The sequence below is a fragment of the Erpetoichthys calabaricus genome, chromosome 1 (genome assembly GCF_900747795.2).
Source record: "Erpetoichthys calabaricus chromosome 1, fErpCal1.3, whole genome shotgun sequence".
NCBI lineage: Eukaryota > Metazoa > Chordata > Cladistia > Polypteriformes > Polypteridae > Erpetoichthys > Erpetoichthys calabaricus.
The window spans coordinates 215,658,407-215,670,479 of record NC_041394.2 but is presented as its reverse complement, the minus strand read 5'-3'; the positions used below and the strand labels follow the sequence as shown (position 1 = coordinate 215,670,479).

At 38.6% G+C, this 12,073-nt stretch overlaps 1 protein-coding gene across 2 annotated transcripts in view; it reads right to left on the bottom strand.

Moving 5' to 3' along the window:
* The window catches only part of LOC114659261 (tyrosine-protein phosphatase non-receptor type 12-like), a 174,022-nt gene extending 164,426 nt beyond the window's left edge, over window positions 1-9,596 (bottom strand). Inside the window, exon 1 of one of the 2 annotated variants that reach the window (XM_028811663.2) lies at window positions 9,168-9,596. In XM_028811663.2, the coding sequence (XP_028667496.1) occupies window positions 9,168-9,266 (99 nt within the window). In that variant the 5' untranslated portion in view covers window positions 9,267-9,596. The remainder of the gene's footprint in view (window positions 1-9,167) is intronic. The other variant, XM_028811655.2, reaches the window with a different exon arrangement.
* Window positions 9,597-12,073: the final 2,477 nt, after the last annotated feature.

Here is a 12,073-nt window from a genome sequence, read left to right as displayed (position 1 = left end):
CAGAGCTGCGCAGGACAGATAGTATGATATAAAGGGAAAAAAACGTTTTAACCAGCTTAACACAGCTGAAAATTTTGGATTTAATTTTTAAAGCAGCTTTTAAGTTTTACTTGATTTATAATGATACACGAGTGCAATGTGATACAGAATTTTATTTCCATCACTATGACAAAATATTTTAATTTTGTTAAAATGCCAAACTACTGCACAAAGATATTGCATGCTTGCTACCAGTAGCATTGTGCGCACGTTTTTGTCTTCTAGCGACAGCTAATGAGAAAGAAATTCAGTATGCACATAGCAGACAATCAAGTAACAAGGACAAAGTTACAGGTATTCATTTACTTTTAATCAGATTATTTAGAACAGATGTTCTTACCTGAGCAGAACACTGGCACAGAGTTAGCTTTACATTAGACATAAAAGGGACTGTGCCATCCAGTCTTTAAGCAAATTTAATTATTAAATTGCTGTGATTTTTGAAGGGGTCACACTGCAGCCAAGTTGTCTACAGTATAGGGTTACACTTGCAAGCCACTATTTTTCTTAATTCTGCCATTCGTTACATTGATTGGTTGCCAATATGCCCCTAAACTCGTGCTACTTCTGATATGCAACTTGGACTCAGTGTGAAATCTTTGAAAACAATTTTGTAATTAGTCATTAAAGTGACAGCTCCAAAAACTGAGGAATGGAGATATTTGGTATATGCAGTCCTTAAATGTGACATGCCTTCTTCTAGGTCTTTCAGCTTAAAACAACCTTGCAACAAGTTGCTTGGAGTTGTAAATCTAACACAGAGTTCAAGGAATAAGAAGACTGACCCATTCACACCCCAAAGAAAAAGCAGTCTTGCAGCTCTAACCTCCTTTTAATAATTTATGTAAAGGATCAGTTAAAGAAAACAGTGTTCTAAGCTGCTACTATAGTTGTGCAGTATATCATGTGGCGGACAGCCGGGTCCCATACCCGGCAGGGACGCCCCTTCTGCATCTGTTCTGGGGAAGCAACCATGGGCAGCTCAATACCTCCCCCAGGACGCTTGGTGGCAGTCTCCCTGGCGGACGGTGATTCCCCAGCCTGTCGCATGGCTCCATGGGAGATGGAGTCCTCCGCAGCCTGGTTGGGGGCTCGGGTGGCCGCTAGGGGGAGCTGCATGGAGTCAGCAGCCCAGCTGGACGTATTTTCAGCCCCACCCGGAAGGGCAATTAGGACCAGGTGGTCAAGCACCTGGAACGCTTCCAGGTGGGATATAAAAAGGGCCAGCCACCACCACTCAAGGAGCCAGAGTTGGGAGAAAGGAGACGAAGCTTGAGGAGGAGTGGTGGTAAAAGGGAGAATCTGTTGGTGTGTGTGACAAGTGTTTTTTGGACTGTGTATTACCTGTGGGTCACGGGGAAGACGTGCACCCACAGGTGAAGAAAATAAAACTTGTGTTTGTTTATACGTGCCTCTGTGTCGGGTCGGGTGCCTATATAGCGCCTTTGTTACAATCAGTACTGCAAAAGTATCAACAACACTCAAAATTTAAAATGGTATGGTACCAGCATTTTGGGATATTCAGTAACAGAAGTAAATGTCAGCTTTCCTCTCAATCCACGACACTCATTACTGTAGTTGTGAAAAACAAAACTACATGCTTCAACTCAATCAGAACTTTAAGGGGGAAATCTCCATCCTATTGCTTTGACTTGATCGGGACTTCAAAGCTATGAAGAGGGAAATAGTGCATACTGTGGTGCGGCACACCAGGGAGGCTAAAGGAAGACACAGGGTTTTGGATTTATCAGTTATTTGCTCACACACCATTTTGTTACTGGTACTGAACTATAAACTTCTATTCCATTTTTATGGGATAGATAACTCCCTCGCAAACCTGTTTTTAAAGTGGGTTCAAAATTAAAAACTTACAATAAATTACAACTTTCTGTAGAAGAATACTAATACTAAGATGTTTAATTAAAAACCAGTGGAGAACATTTTTTAAAGCATGATAACATGATCCCTGTCTATTTTCAAAAGCATTACTGGTTATTAGCTTCATATGCCAAACCAATAATGGTTGTCCAAAAAAATTCTTTATGATGAACTGAAAATTACATTAAGAAGCCTTAACATATTATAAAGATTCAAAGATGCATCACAGGCTGTGTACCCATTTGTAAAGAGGATGGCTTTGATAAGGTTCCGTAGTGTGAAAAATGATGCAGTTAAAAATTTGAAAAGAAAAAAAAACATATAGATGGTAGAAAGCTATGCAAACTGGTTACCAATATTTGTAAACAATTTGCTGTTTTAAATGCTTCTTAACTTGATTCTTCATTTAAGATTAAAAATATAATTTTAAAAAAAATTCAGCACTTTTAGTCTATAACAATTTATGTAGGTTAAGGACCTAGTTATCAAAAGAGATACATAGTTATGAAAATGGGAGGCTCTTAAAGAATGTTATTTTTCACCAAAGTCAAAGTTATTTCTTCACAAACATGGTATATACAGGTGGAATCCCATTGTAGCGAAACTCATTGAACCATAAACATTTTGTTTTAATGGAAATTTTGTTATAATGAATATAGGGAACATACATATACTATTGTGACCAATGTCACCAGTGATTCACCATCTCTAACAGCAGTGGTGCAAGGACAGCTCTGTAACTGCTGTTAAACAGTAAACCAAGGGCAAAGTAATTGGTTGTCCTCTGCAGGATCAGGATTACCACGTAACGTGTTTGTTGCACGATGTTTAGAACATTTAACACCATGCTTTGACCCACCCTTCCTCCCATTCTCCTGATCTCTCTTCTCCAGACCATGTCTGCCACAGCAGTGATACCAATCCACTGGTGTTCTTCAAATCTGAAGATGGTTGCTAAAGCAAGACGCTTTGGCCAGGTCACAGCTCTTATCCCGTGTGCTTGAGTGCTGAAGTAACAGCTCCTATTTTGAACGAAGTCTCGTGACTGTGCCTGCCTTCTGTATACAGTAATAAAGTACTAGTATTTTTATTGAAAACCTGGATCACCTTCCTGTCTCTCGTGCAACTCTGTGATCCAAGCTTGACAATACCTGTATAAAAAAACTGTGCTTCTTAAACTGCAAAAAATATTTTATTTGAAAATGAGATGTTAGAAATACATGTACGAACACTGAATGAAAACAAGACTTTAGGTGTAATTTTTTTTTATAGAAATACAGGTATGAAAATACAGGATGAAAAAGAGACATTAGATGAAGATGAAGGCACAATTTCAAATGCTTTTGCCATGTCATTTTTGCTCATTCTGGAATAATTTTTTCTCCAGCATAAATTTATGCCATTCCTCACTTTTTTCCCCCCAACTCAATGAAATCTTTGAGAACCGCCACGAAACTGGAACAGTACAATATTTGCAAATGACACAACTACCCACTCAGACATTCAGGGGAACACTGCCTCAGAATTCAGCTGTGTGTATGATGATCCACCTACACTCTCGATGAGACTGCCCTGGACGGAAATTTCACAACAGACTGTCTCTTTCTTTGAGAGAGCCTCTTGTAGGGTTCCCGAGACTCAATGCGGAAAGTGCGTGGCATTTTGTATTTTTTTAATACTAAAAAAATCTTCAGTGGCTATTTTTGGTTAAAAAAAAAAGTTCATTACACTAAAATTTACATTTCATTAAAATGAAATTTGTTTAACATGATTATGTATGAACATTTGTTCCAGCTAACAAAATGTATTCATTATTCTGAATATGTTGTTATTTCAGGATTCACCCTATATATATTTGCCGCACAAAACTGTTTTCTAAAGTTAAGTATTTTTTGAAAAATACCAAACTTATACTTTAATAGATTCAGTTTGTTTAGTGTTGTACTCAAATTATCACACATACTACTGTACTTAAAAGATACAAAAGTAATAACCATGTGAAAAATGTATTTGCTTTTACACTGCAAAGCATAATCAGCTCTAATATCTTTACCTAGTGTAGAACTGAAAGTATAACTACAAGATACTACACAAAGCAAATGTGCCTATTGTAATAATTTTAATAAATGAATTTTTTTTTTTCAGTCTATCAAAATGTTGTTTCTTAAATTGACTGTAATGATTAATATTCTGTGAATATTTAATATAAAGTCAAAAACAGGACAGTAAAGATGATGATGAAGTTCCTTGTGGCTTTAAAATACTTATAAAGCACATCAGAAAGACTCCTCCACTATTTCTTGCTGTAAAACTGTGACAAAAAGCTAAAACACACAAGAGATCAATATACATGAATTTCAAATGATCTTGTTTGTGAATTATACAGAAACTAAGAGAGAAATGACTCAAAGAATAAAGAGATGCGATTCCCCAGAGCTGTCTGCTATAAATTGAAGCACTACATAAGTAGTTAACCCTCTTTACATGTTCACAGCACTGTGTACACACTTTCAGGGAGGCGATTTTGATGACAAGGTGAGTGACTGCAGAATGCTATGCAAAAGCCTATTAATGACAGGCTTAGAAAAAAGTTCTATATAAAATTTTATCTCCTTGACTGATGTGTAAAATGCCCAAGATAGAGGTGTATGACCAAATACTATGACACTTTTTAAATGTGATTATTTTGATGGCAAAAATGAAAAATATCATTAGCAAAAATGTTACTGAAATAGCAGATAGCCTAAAAATGAAAGGCTGGAAGGAGAAAATAGCCCAGTTGATTTCCTTGATGATTGCTGGAGCTGACATTGAAAGAGACACAGAAGAATTTGGGGCATGGAAGAATTGCACCAGTGGATAAAATCTTCACCCATTTTCTGAACCTGCACATGTAATAACAGAGTCATGAGGGTCATTACACAACTAATAGTTTCAAAGAATTAAATCAGGAACACTAAACCAGGTAATAAAACCATTTGAAAATAAGGTCACAAATAATGACAAAAGTTACTATCATGAGGATTTTTCACACATAACTAATGACTGGAATATTACTTCACTGCTCTTGCCTAGGCAGCATGTAGTAAATTCTGTGAGGACATACTGCTTGAAACTGAGGTCATAAAAGATGTAAGGGGTGGGGGTCAATCTGCATGCTGTAAAAAAAAAAAAAAAAAAAAAAAAAAAGACCTTTATTAAATATATGTGTAAGGGATACTTAGAGGCTGATATACTGTTAACGTAGATATCAGTGGTGAGGTTGTGTTTGAAGAAAAGGAACATTTTAACATGGATACATTGAGAAATGAAGTTATCAGTTTTGTTAAGGTTCATTCAATTTTCTAACAAATCCCATACATTATATATATTATATATAACACTCAACTAAACAAAATAGGCATTCACTGAAAGTGAAGGAAGATATTTTGGGGGTTACATGTTTAAAATATGAAATCCCAGAAAAATAGCAAATATACCTGCTGCAGCCTTTACCACATCCAGTGGATTCAGAAAGCATTCAGATACCTTCATTTTTTTCACATTTTGCTATGCTGCAGCCTTGTGCTAACATAATTTAAATTCATTTTTCTCCATATAAAGCAACATTCCATGCCATAAAATGAAAAGGCAAAAAAAAGATTTAAGAAATTTTTCAAAATGTACTAAAAATACAAAATTGAAATATCACACTGACATAAATGACATTTGAAATCTGGCTCAGGTGCACCAGATTCTATTAATCATCACTAATATGTTCCTACACTTTGTCTGAGTCCACTCGTTGTCCAATTCAAGAGATTGGATATGATTGGGAAAGGCACACACACTTGTTCATGCACGGTCCCACAGCTCCTGTGCATTAGAGCAGAAACCATGCCACAAGGTTGAAGACATTACCTGTACAACTTAAAGACACGAATTTGATGAGGTACAAATCAAAGGAAGGCCACAAAAATAATTTCAGTAGAACTGAATGTTCCCAAGAGCACAGTGGTATTCATAATTCTTAAATGGAAGAAGTCTGGAACAATCATGACTTTTCCTAGTGAACAATCATATAACAAGAGTCATGGCAAAAGAGGTGACCAAGAATCTGATGGACACTCTAGGTGAGCTCCAAATAGCCTGTGTGGAGACAGGACAAACATCCAGAAGCACAATAATAAATGCAAAAATCCCACTAATCTGGGCTTAATGACAGAATGGCCAGACAGCAGCCTCAGTAAGAGACATATGGAAGAACACTTAGGAGTTTGCAAAATAGCACCCGGCGAACTCTCATATTGTGAAAAACAAGATTTTCCAGTCTGATGAAACTAAGGTTAACAGTATGTCTGGAGGAAAACCGGCACTTCTCATCACATGTGAAATATCATTCCAAAGGTGAAGCACAGTGATTGCAGCATCATGCTAGTGGGGCTGTTTTGCAGTGGCAGGAACTAAGAAACTAGACAGGGTTGAGGGAAAGATGAACAGAGGAAAGTACAGAGATATCCTTAATGAAAATCTGCTCCAGAGCACTCTGGACCTCAGATTAGGCAGAAGGATCACCTTCCAACAATTTTTAACTGTCCTTGAGTAGCCCTGCAAGAGCTCAGAAATAAACCCAATCGGACATCTCTCCGCCTGAAAAGAGCTGTTCACTAATGGTCTCCATCCAACCTTACAGTTTGAAAGGATCTGCAGAAAATGACATAAATCTCCAAATCCAAGTGCACAAAATGTGTTACATTAAACCCAAGAAGACTCCAGGCTGTAATCATTGCCAAAGGTTCTTCACCTCAGTACTGAGCAAAAAGTCTGAACATTCGTCTGTGTTAATGTGATTTCATTTTTTTTATTACATATGCAAAAAAAAAAATCCTGTTTTCACTTTGCTTGTTCGCACAGAGTAACCGAGAGTAGAAACTACAAACCTAAATGAATATTCGAAATACGCGAGAGAATGAATAATCGTGTCTACGTGGTAAACTACACGAAATTCATGCTTTTCTTTCAACCTCATAATCAAGCAGGCCATCTTCAAGTCAGTGAATTCGGTAATTTAATAGGAAAACTTACCTACAGATCAAAAACATTACCTAAATTAACCTAAGCTGTTAATTCATCCATCCCTTTTCTGTATCCTCTATTACAGTTACGGTACAGAGTAACTAGAAGCTAAAGTTTATACAGGCAGCGACGGATGGGGGCTAACTATTGGCATCAGTCCTGTTAAGCAAGGTCGAGTATATGCCTAATCCATTCCAAGTCATTCAGAGACATCAAATAGTTTACCAGATCGTCACAGTGTTCTTTATTCATTCTTTTTAACAAACTGATCATCTTCATATTTAAAAGTTGGAATGATCCAGGCTCTCTCTCCAGGCTGTAATCATTGCCAAAGGTTCTTCACCTCAGTACTGAGCAAAAAGTCTGAACATTTGTCTGTGTTAATGTGATTTCATGTTTTTATTACATATGAAAAAAAAAATCCTGTTTTTACTTTGCTTGTTCGCACAGAGTAACCGAGAGTAGAAACTACAAACCTAAATGAATATTCGAAATACGCAAGAGAATGAATAGTGGAGTGCTGGACTTCTTAAATATCAACAGTTTTTTCCACATGATTTTGTATATGACAGGAAGCCCAAATACTTGAAGAAGTTAAGATGTGATGTGATCTTTAGGTTTAGATTGATTCAGGGCTTTTGTAGTTGGTTGACACTTGCCAAAGGAGAGCAGATGTAAAAAGCAAGTACTACAATCCAACGAGACAGGTGGAGGACAAGACAAAATAAATATAGATGTCCAGTGAAATGACTTGAATGGGGCAAGAACATCTTGACGGCATTTAGAATTACTTGATGCTCATTTTTTTTTAAATGATTAAATCACTAGCATTAAACTCTGTTATAAAATATAGATTTCCTTTGTGTAATTGTGAAATGTAAAAACTGCAGACGTTTAGTCTAAAAGTATTCATGTCTCCATTAATGATTTGATTATAAAAATGGAGTAAGTTCTTTTGATTTATTTGATATTGGGTCTCCTGCTATACAGATGAAGTCAAAAGCAACACAACTCAAATCGCGTTCTTACAGTAGTTCTGTTACTGGACGGATCTACGTGGCAGGCTTTAAAGGTCTAAGCACCACCATGGACATCCCATTTTCTATCGTGCACAATGTCCGCTAAGGAAAGTTACTATTCTCCTCGATTTGTAGCTGCCTATCGGTACACTGCACAAATGCGCCAACACCTCACTAAGCATACCGAAACGCGGGCGCGCGCGGAAGGGGCGCGCAGGAAGCGTTCCGTGAGTCACGCGGCAGTAGAGACTCGCCAGGCCCGGGCTCTAGCCCCCCAATCCGCTGCGGTACAGGGGAAGTCTGGGAGACGCGTTTCCTAAAGCCCACTTCCTCCCCATCCCGGCGCATGCCGCTTCCAACGCCCCTGTCGATTGCGCAACATCCGCAAACTCCCAGCATTTTTTGTGCTCAATGCAGGATGACATTTTCATCGCTTACGGCTTGCTAGACGAGCTCCTTTCAAGAGAGGGTATTCACTTTATGTTCTTGCCACTGGCACAGCTCGAAGGCAGGCGCTTTATTAGCTATGCTACAGAACCCAGATGATCGCTTGTCTGGATCTAGTAAACCAAGTGATGGGTTGCATCAAACACAATAAAGCAACTTGCACGACAACTGAAACACATACAAAACCACGGGGTACATATTTTAAACGTGTATTCGCCACGAAGAAGCGCAGAAAAGAGCAGAGGAAAAACATAATCCATCCGCCCTACACACGTGAAATCGGTACAGAGAAATGAGCATTATTGTCCTTCGCGAATCACTGGTATAACAAGAGGATATAAAAGATCTCGGTACATTTTACACAACTTGGCAGATGAGTTCCACAGTACCACCATCGCCAATGCTCCTCCCTTTAAATGGCATTTTCACAATCAGTAACAGATTTAATAATAGGAAGGCCCGTCGGCTAAAACAGAGTAGAGGGTGGCGATTCCGGGGTGGATTAAGTTTAGGGAGCCCCGCTTTAGGCCGCATTACAACCCTATAAAATGAATGCGCGACCCCCGGTATCGCCCTTTTCTCCCGAACATATCATGTTAACTCGTACTGTTGTCATCTAGCAGTGAAATAGATACAATTCCTGTCACTTTTTCAAAAGGTATTCACTGATCACTACTCCGTTCGTTAAAAAATGAGACCCTCCACCCCCGGCGCAGGTATAGTTCTCACCAAAAAGTCGCTGCCGAAGTTATCCTCTCCTTTCTGGTCCCCCGTTCTCATAGCTCGGACATTCTGAACGAACCTCCTCAGGATTTCCTCCTGATTCATATTTGCTGTGCAAGCTGCCGAGCACCCAGATATCCCACAGGAAAACAACAGTCCTCCAAACAGTACAAGACCAAACAATAATAATCCTGAACGGTACTGATTATAAATACCACCTCGGCGTTTTATTTCCACATGTTTACGGTCCCATTTTCATAAAGGCAGGCTTTCCTCCACAGAGGCAATGTGATGAGATTACTAAAGGAGAGAACTATTTGGACCCCGTTTCCCAGCCAGCTTCCTTGTCTAAAAAATTCACTCACTCAACTCGTACGCTAAACCAACTCAAAAAAACTAGCTAGCCGGATCGCCCCAAAGCCGCAAGCACAGCGACTCGCCCACCCCTTCCTCGCGCCAACCCCTTGTGGGCGGATACACTGCATCTGCTACGACGTGATTGGCTAAGTTTCGACGTCTGTTCTTGAAGCGTTCAGCGTTTGTCTGCTATTGGTCACCGAGCGTGCCACTAGCACACAAAAGTCATTTGTACCACCCTATTGTGCGTGCGCGCGCGAGGTTATGCTGCCTGTGTGTTGTCCTTTGCGTAATTCATCGGGAGCAAGCGACCTCATGCTTGGTTTAGGTTAGCTCTCGCTATGGAATGGCATGTCTTTTTTATTGGGCGTTGCAGCTGTTTTGACAGACTGTGGGAAATATTAGGATGAGAAAGTATGCACTTGAATATATGAAACTTAACCGCGAACTGACCGTTTCTTAACTAGTATATCACCCAGCTATAGCATTTTGCCTGACTAAAGACGACGTATTTATCCTGTACTGTTCACTATGGAGTTATTTTGTGCACAGAAAATTGATATAAAAAGCTGTTCAAAAGTTGTTTTCGGCTCTTAGCGTCATAATGTAACAAACAGCACAGTGTCAGCAAAACATGAATTCATGAAAATATTCTGTGAAAACGCTTTTATTGATCAGTCAATGATCACATGTGACGGAACAGGATTACGTGGCACAATTGAATAAGTTTTGGATATAATCGTGTCTACGTGGTAAATTACACGAAATCCATGCTTTTCTTTCAACCTCATAATCAAGCAGGCCATCTTCAAGTCAGTAAATTCGGTAATTTAATAGGAAAACTTACCTACAGATCAAACACATTACCTAAATTAACCTAAGCTGTTAATTCATCCATCCCTTTTCTGTATCCTCTATTACAATTACGGTACAGAGTAACTAGAAGCTAAAGTTTATACAGGCAGCGACGGATGGGGGCTAACTATCGGCATCAGTCCTGTTAAGCAAGGTCGAGTATATGCCTAATCCATTCCAAGTCATTCAGAGACATCAAATAGTTTACCGGATCGTCGCAGTGTTCTTTATTCATTCTTTTTAACAAACAGATCAAATTCATATTTAAAAGTTGGAATGATGCAATGAACAAACCGACTTATGTGCTGCGTTTGAATTGCAAAGACACTGCATATGCAATATGGCCTGGAGTGCAGTGATAATGGTCATTGTCATATATTAATTGTAACAGATCAACTGTTTACTCTTCTTCTTTGGCTCTAGATTGTAATTTAATAATAAAAATTGTGAGACTTACAGCACTTTTGAATTAATCCCAAGAAACATCAGAATGTAAAAAAATACAGTAAAGGCTACAAAAAATCGAATAAACAAATAACATGCATATATAAATTGTCTTACTTGCGTGTTACTATATGGAGTATACCTTCAACATCATATAAATTGTGCATATGAGTGACACTTGTTTGGACCCCAGTTTCTTTGATTTTGGAGAATCACCATCATTTCAATTGTTATTTGTACCCTGGGTAATGGTGGTTTTTCCACCAGTCTCAGCTAGTGCAAACACTTCTAAAATGTTCCTAGTGCTAATTCATTTGCTTATGATTCTCCTTGGATGTGATGATGGTTCATTTTAGAAGTCAGCATTCGGAGCACCCAGTCATGATGCCTGTACCCTCATCCCCAGGAAGAGTCACCTTGGGGATCTAGTAACTCATGAGCCCACTATCAGTGGCAGAGAGAAATGAGACACAGGCCACAGGTCAGCAAAGAAGCCCAACTACTATGTGCTAGGGCCTTCTTGACTACATTGCATCCATGTGGCTATTCAGAGCCTGTTCACTACATTTCCTCATCTGCCCAAAAGTTAAGGTAAAGAAAGACTATAATTAGAAACATTTTATCTTCTCAAGTAATTCTGTGAGGTGACCTGTCGTAAAAATGTTCACAGACCTTTATTTATGTTTATTATTTAATGAAGAATGGGTTTGGTTGACCCATAAGTAATTTCCTATAATGTCTTCTATCTCGTGTACTGTATATTCTCTAGCTATGAGTGATGTCCTGCTGCAATGGAATTCTGAAGCCCATCTCTTGACTGTGGCACATGAAAGAGACTCTGGTTCAAACTCACTACGTGATAATGGATCTCAAAAGACCTATCATACATTACCAAAAGAAATTCACTAATAGCAAAATAACTGATTTTGTGTTTTTTGGCATCCATGTTGTGTTTCAGGGTTCTCCCTACCAAGAATTCAGTTATGTTCGATTTTTTATAGTTCTGAGTAAGGCAGTAAGGGCAGATGATAGAGGTGGGAAGGAGAGCAGAAGGGGTATGGTTATTTAGTTAGGCCTTTGTTGGATATTTGTGTTATGATTCTGTACAGAGGCAAATTTTTATATGCTTGTTTAGGACTTTATTGTTAATGGGTATTTCCTATTTGGATTATTTGAGGCACTCACTCTGATTCTTCCATTTGGTTTTATCATCTCTTTCAGTTGCTAGAAAATCTTGTGCAGAAATAGGTGCATTG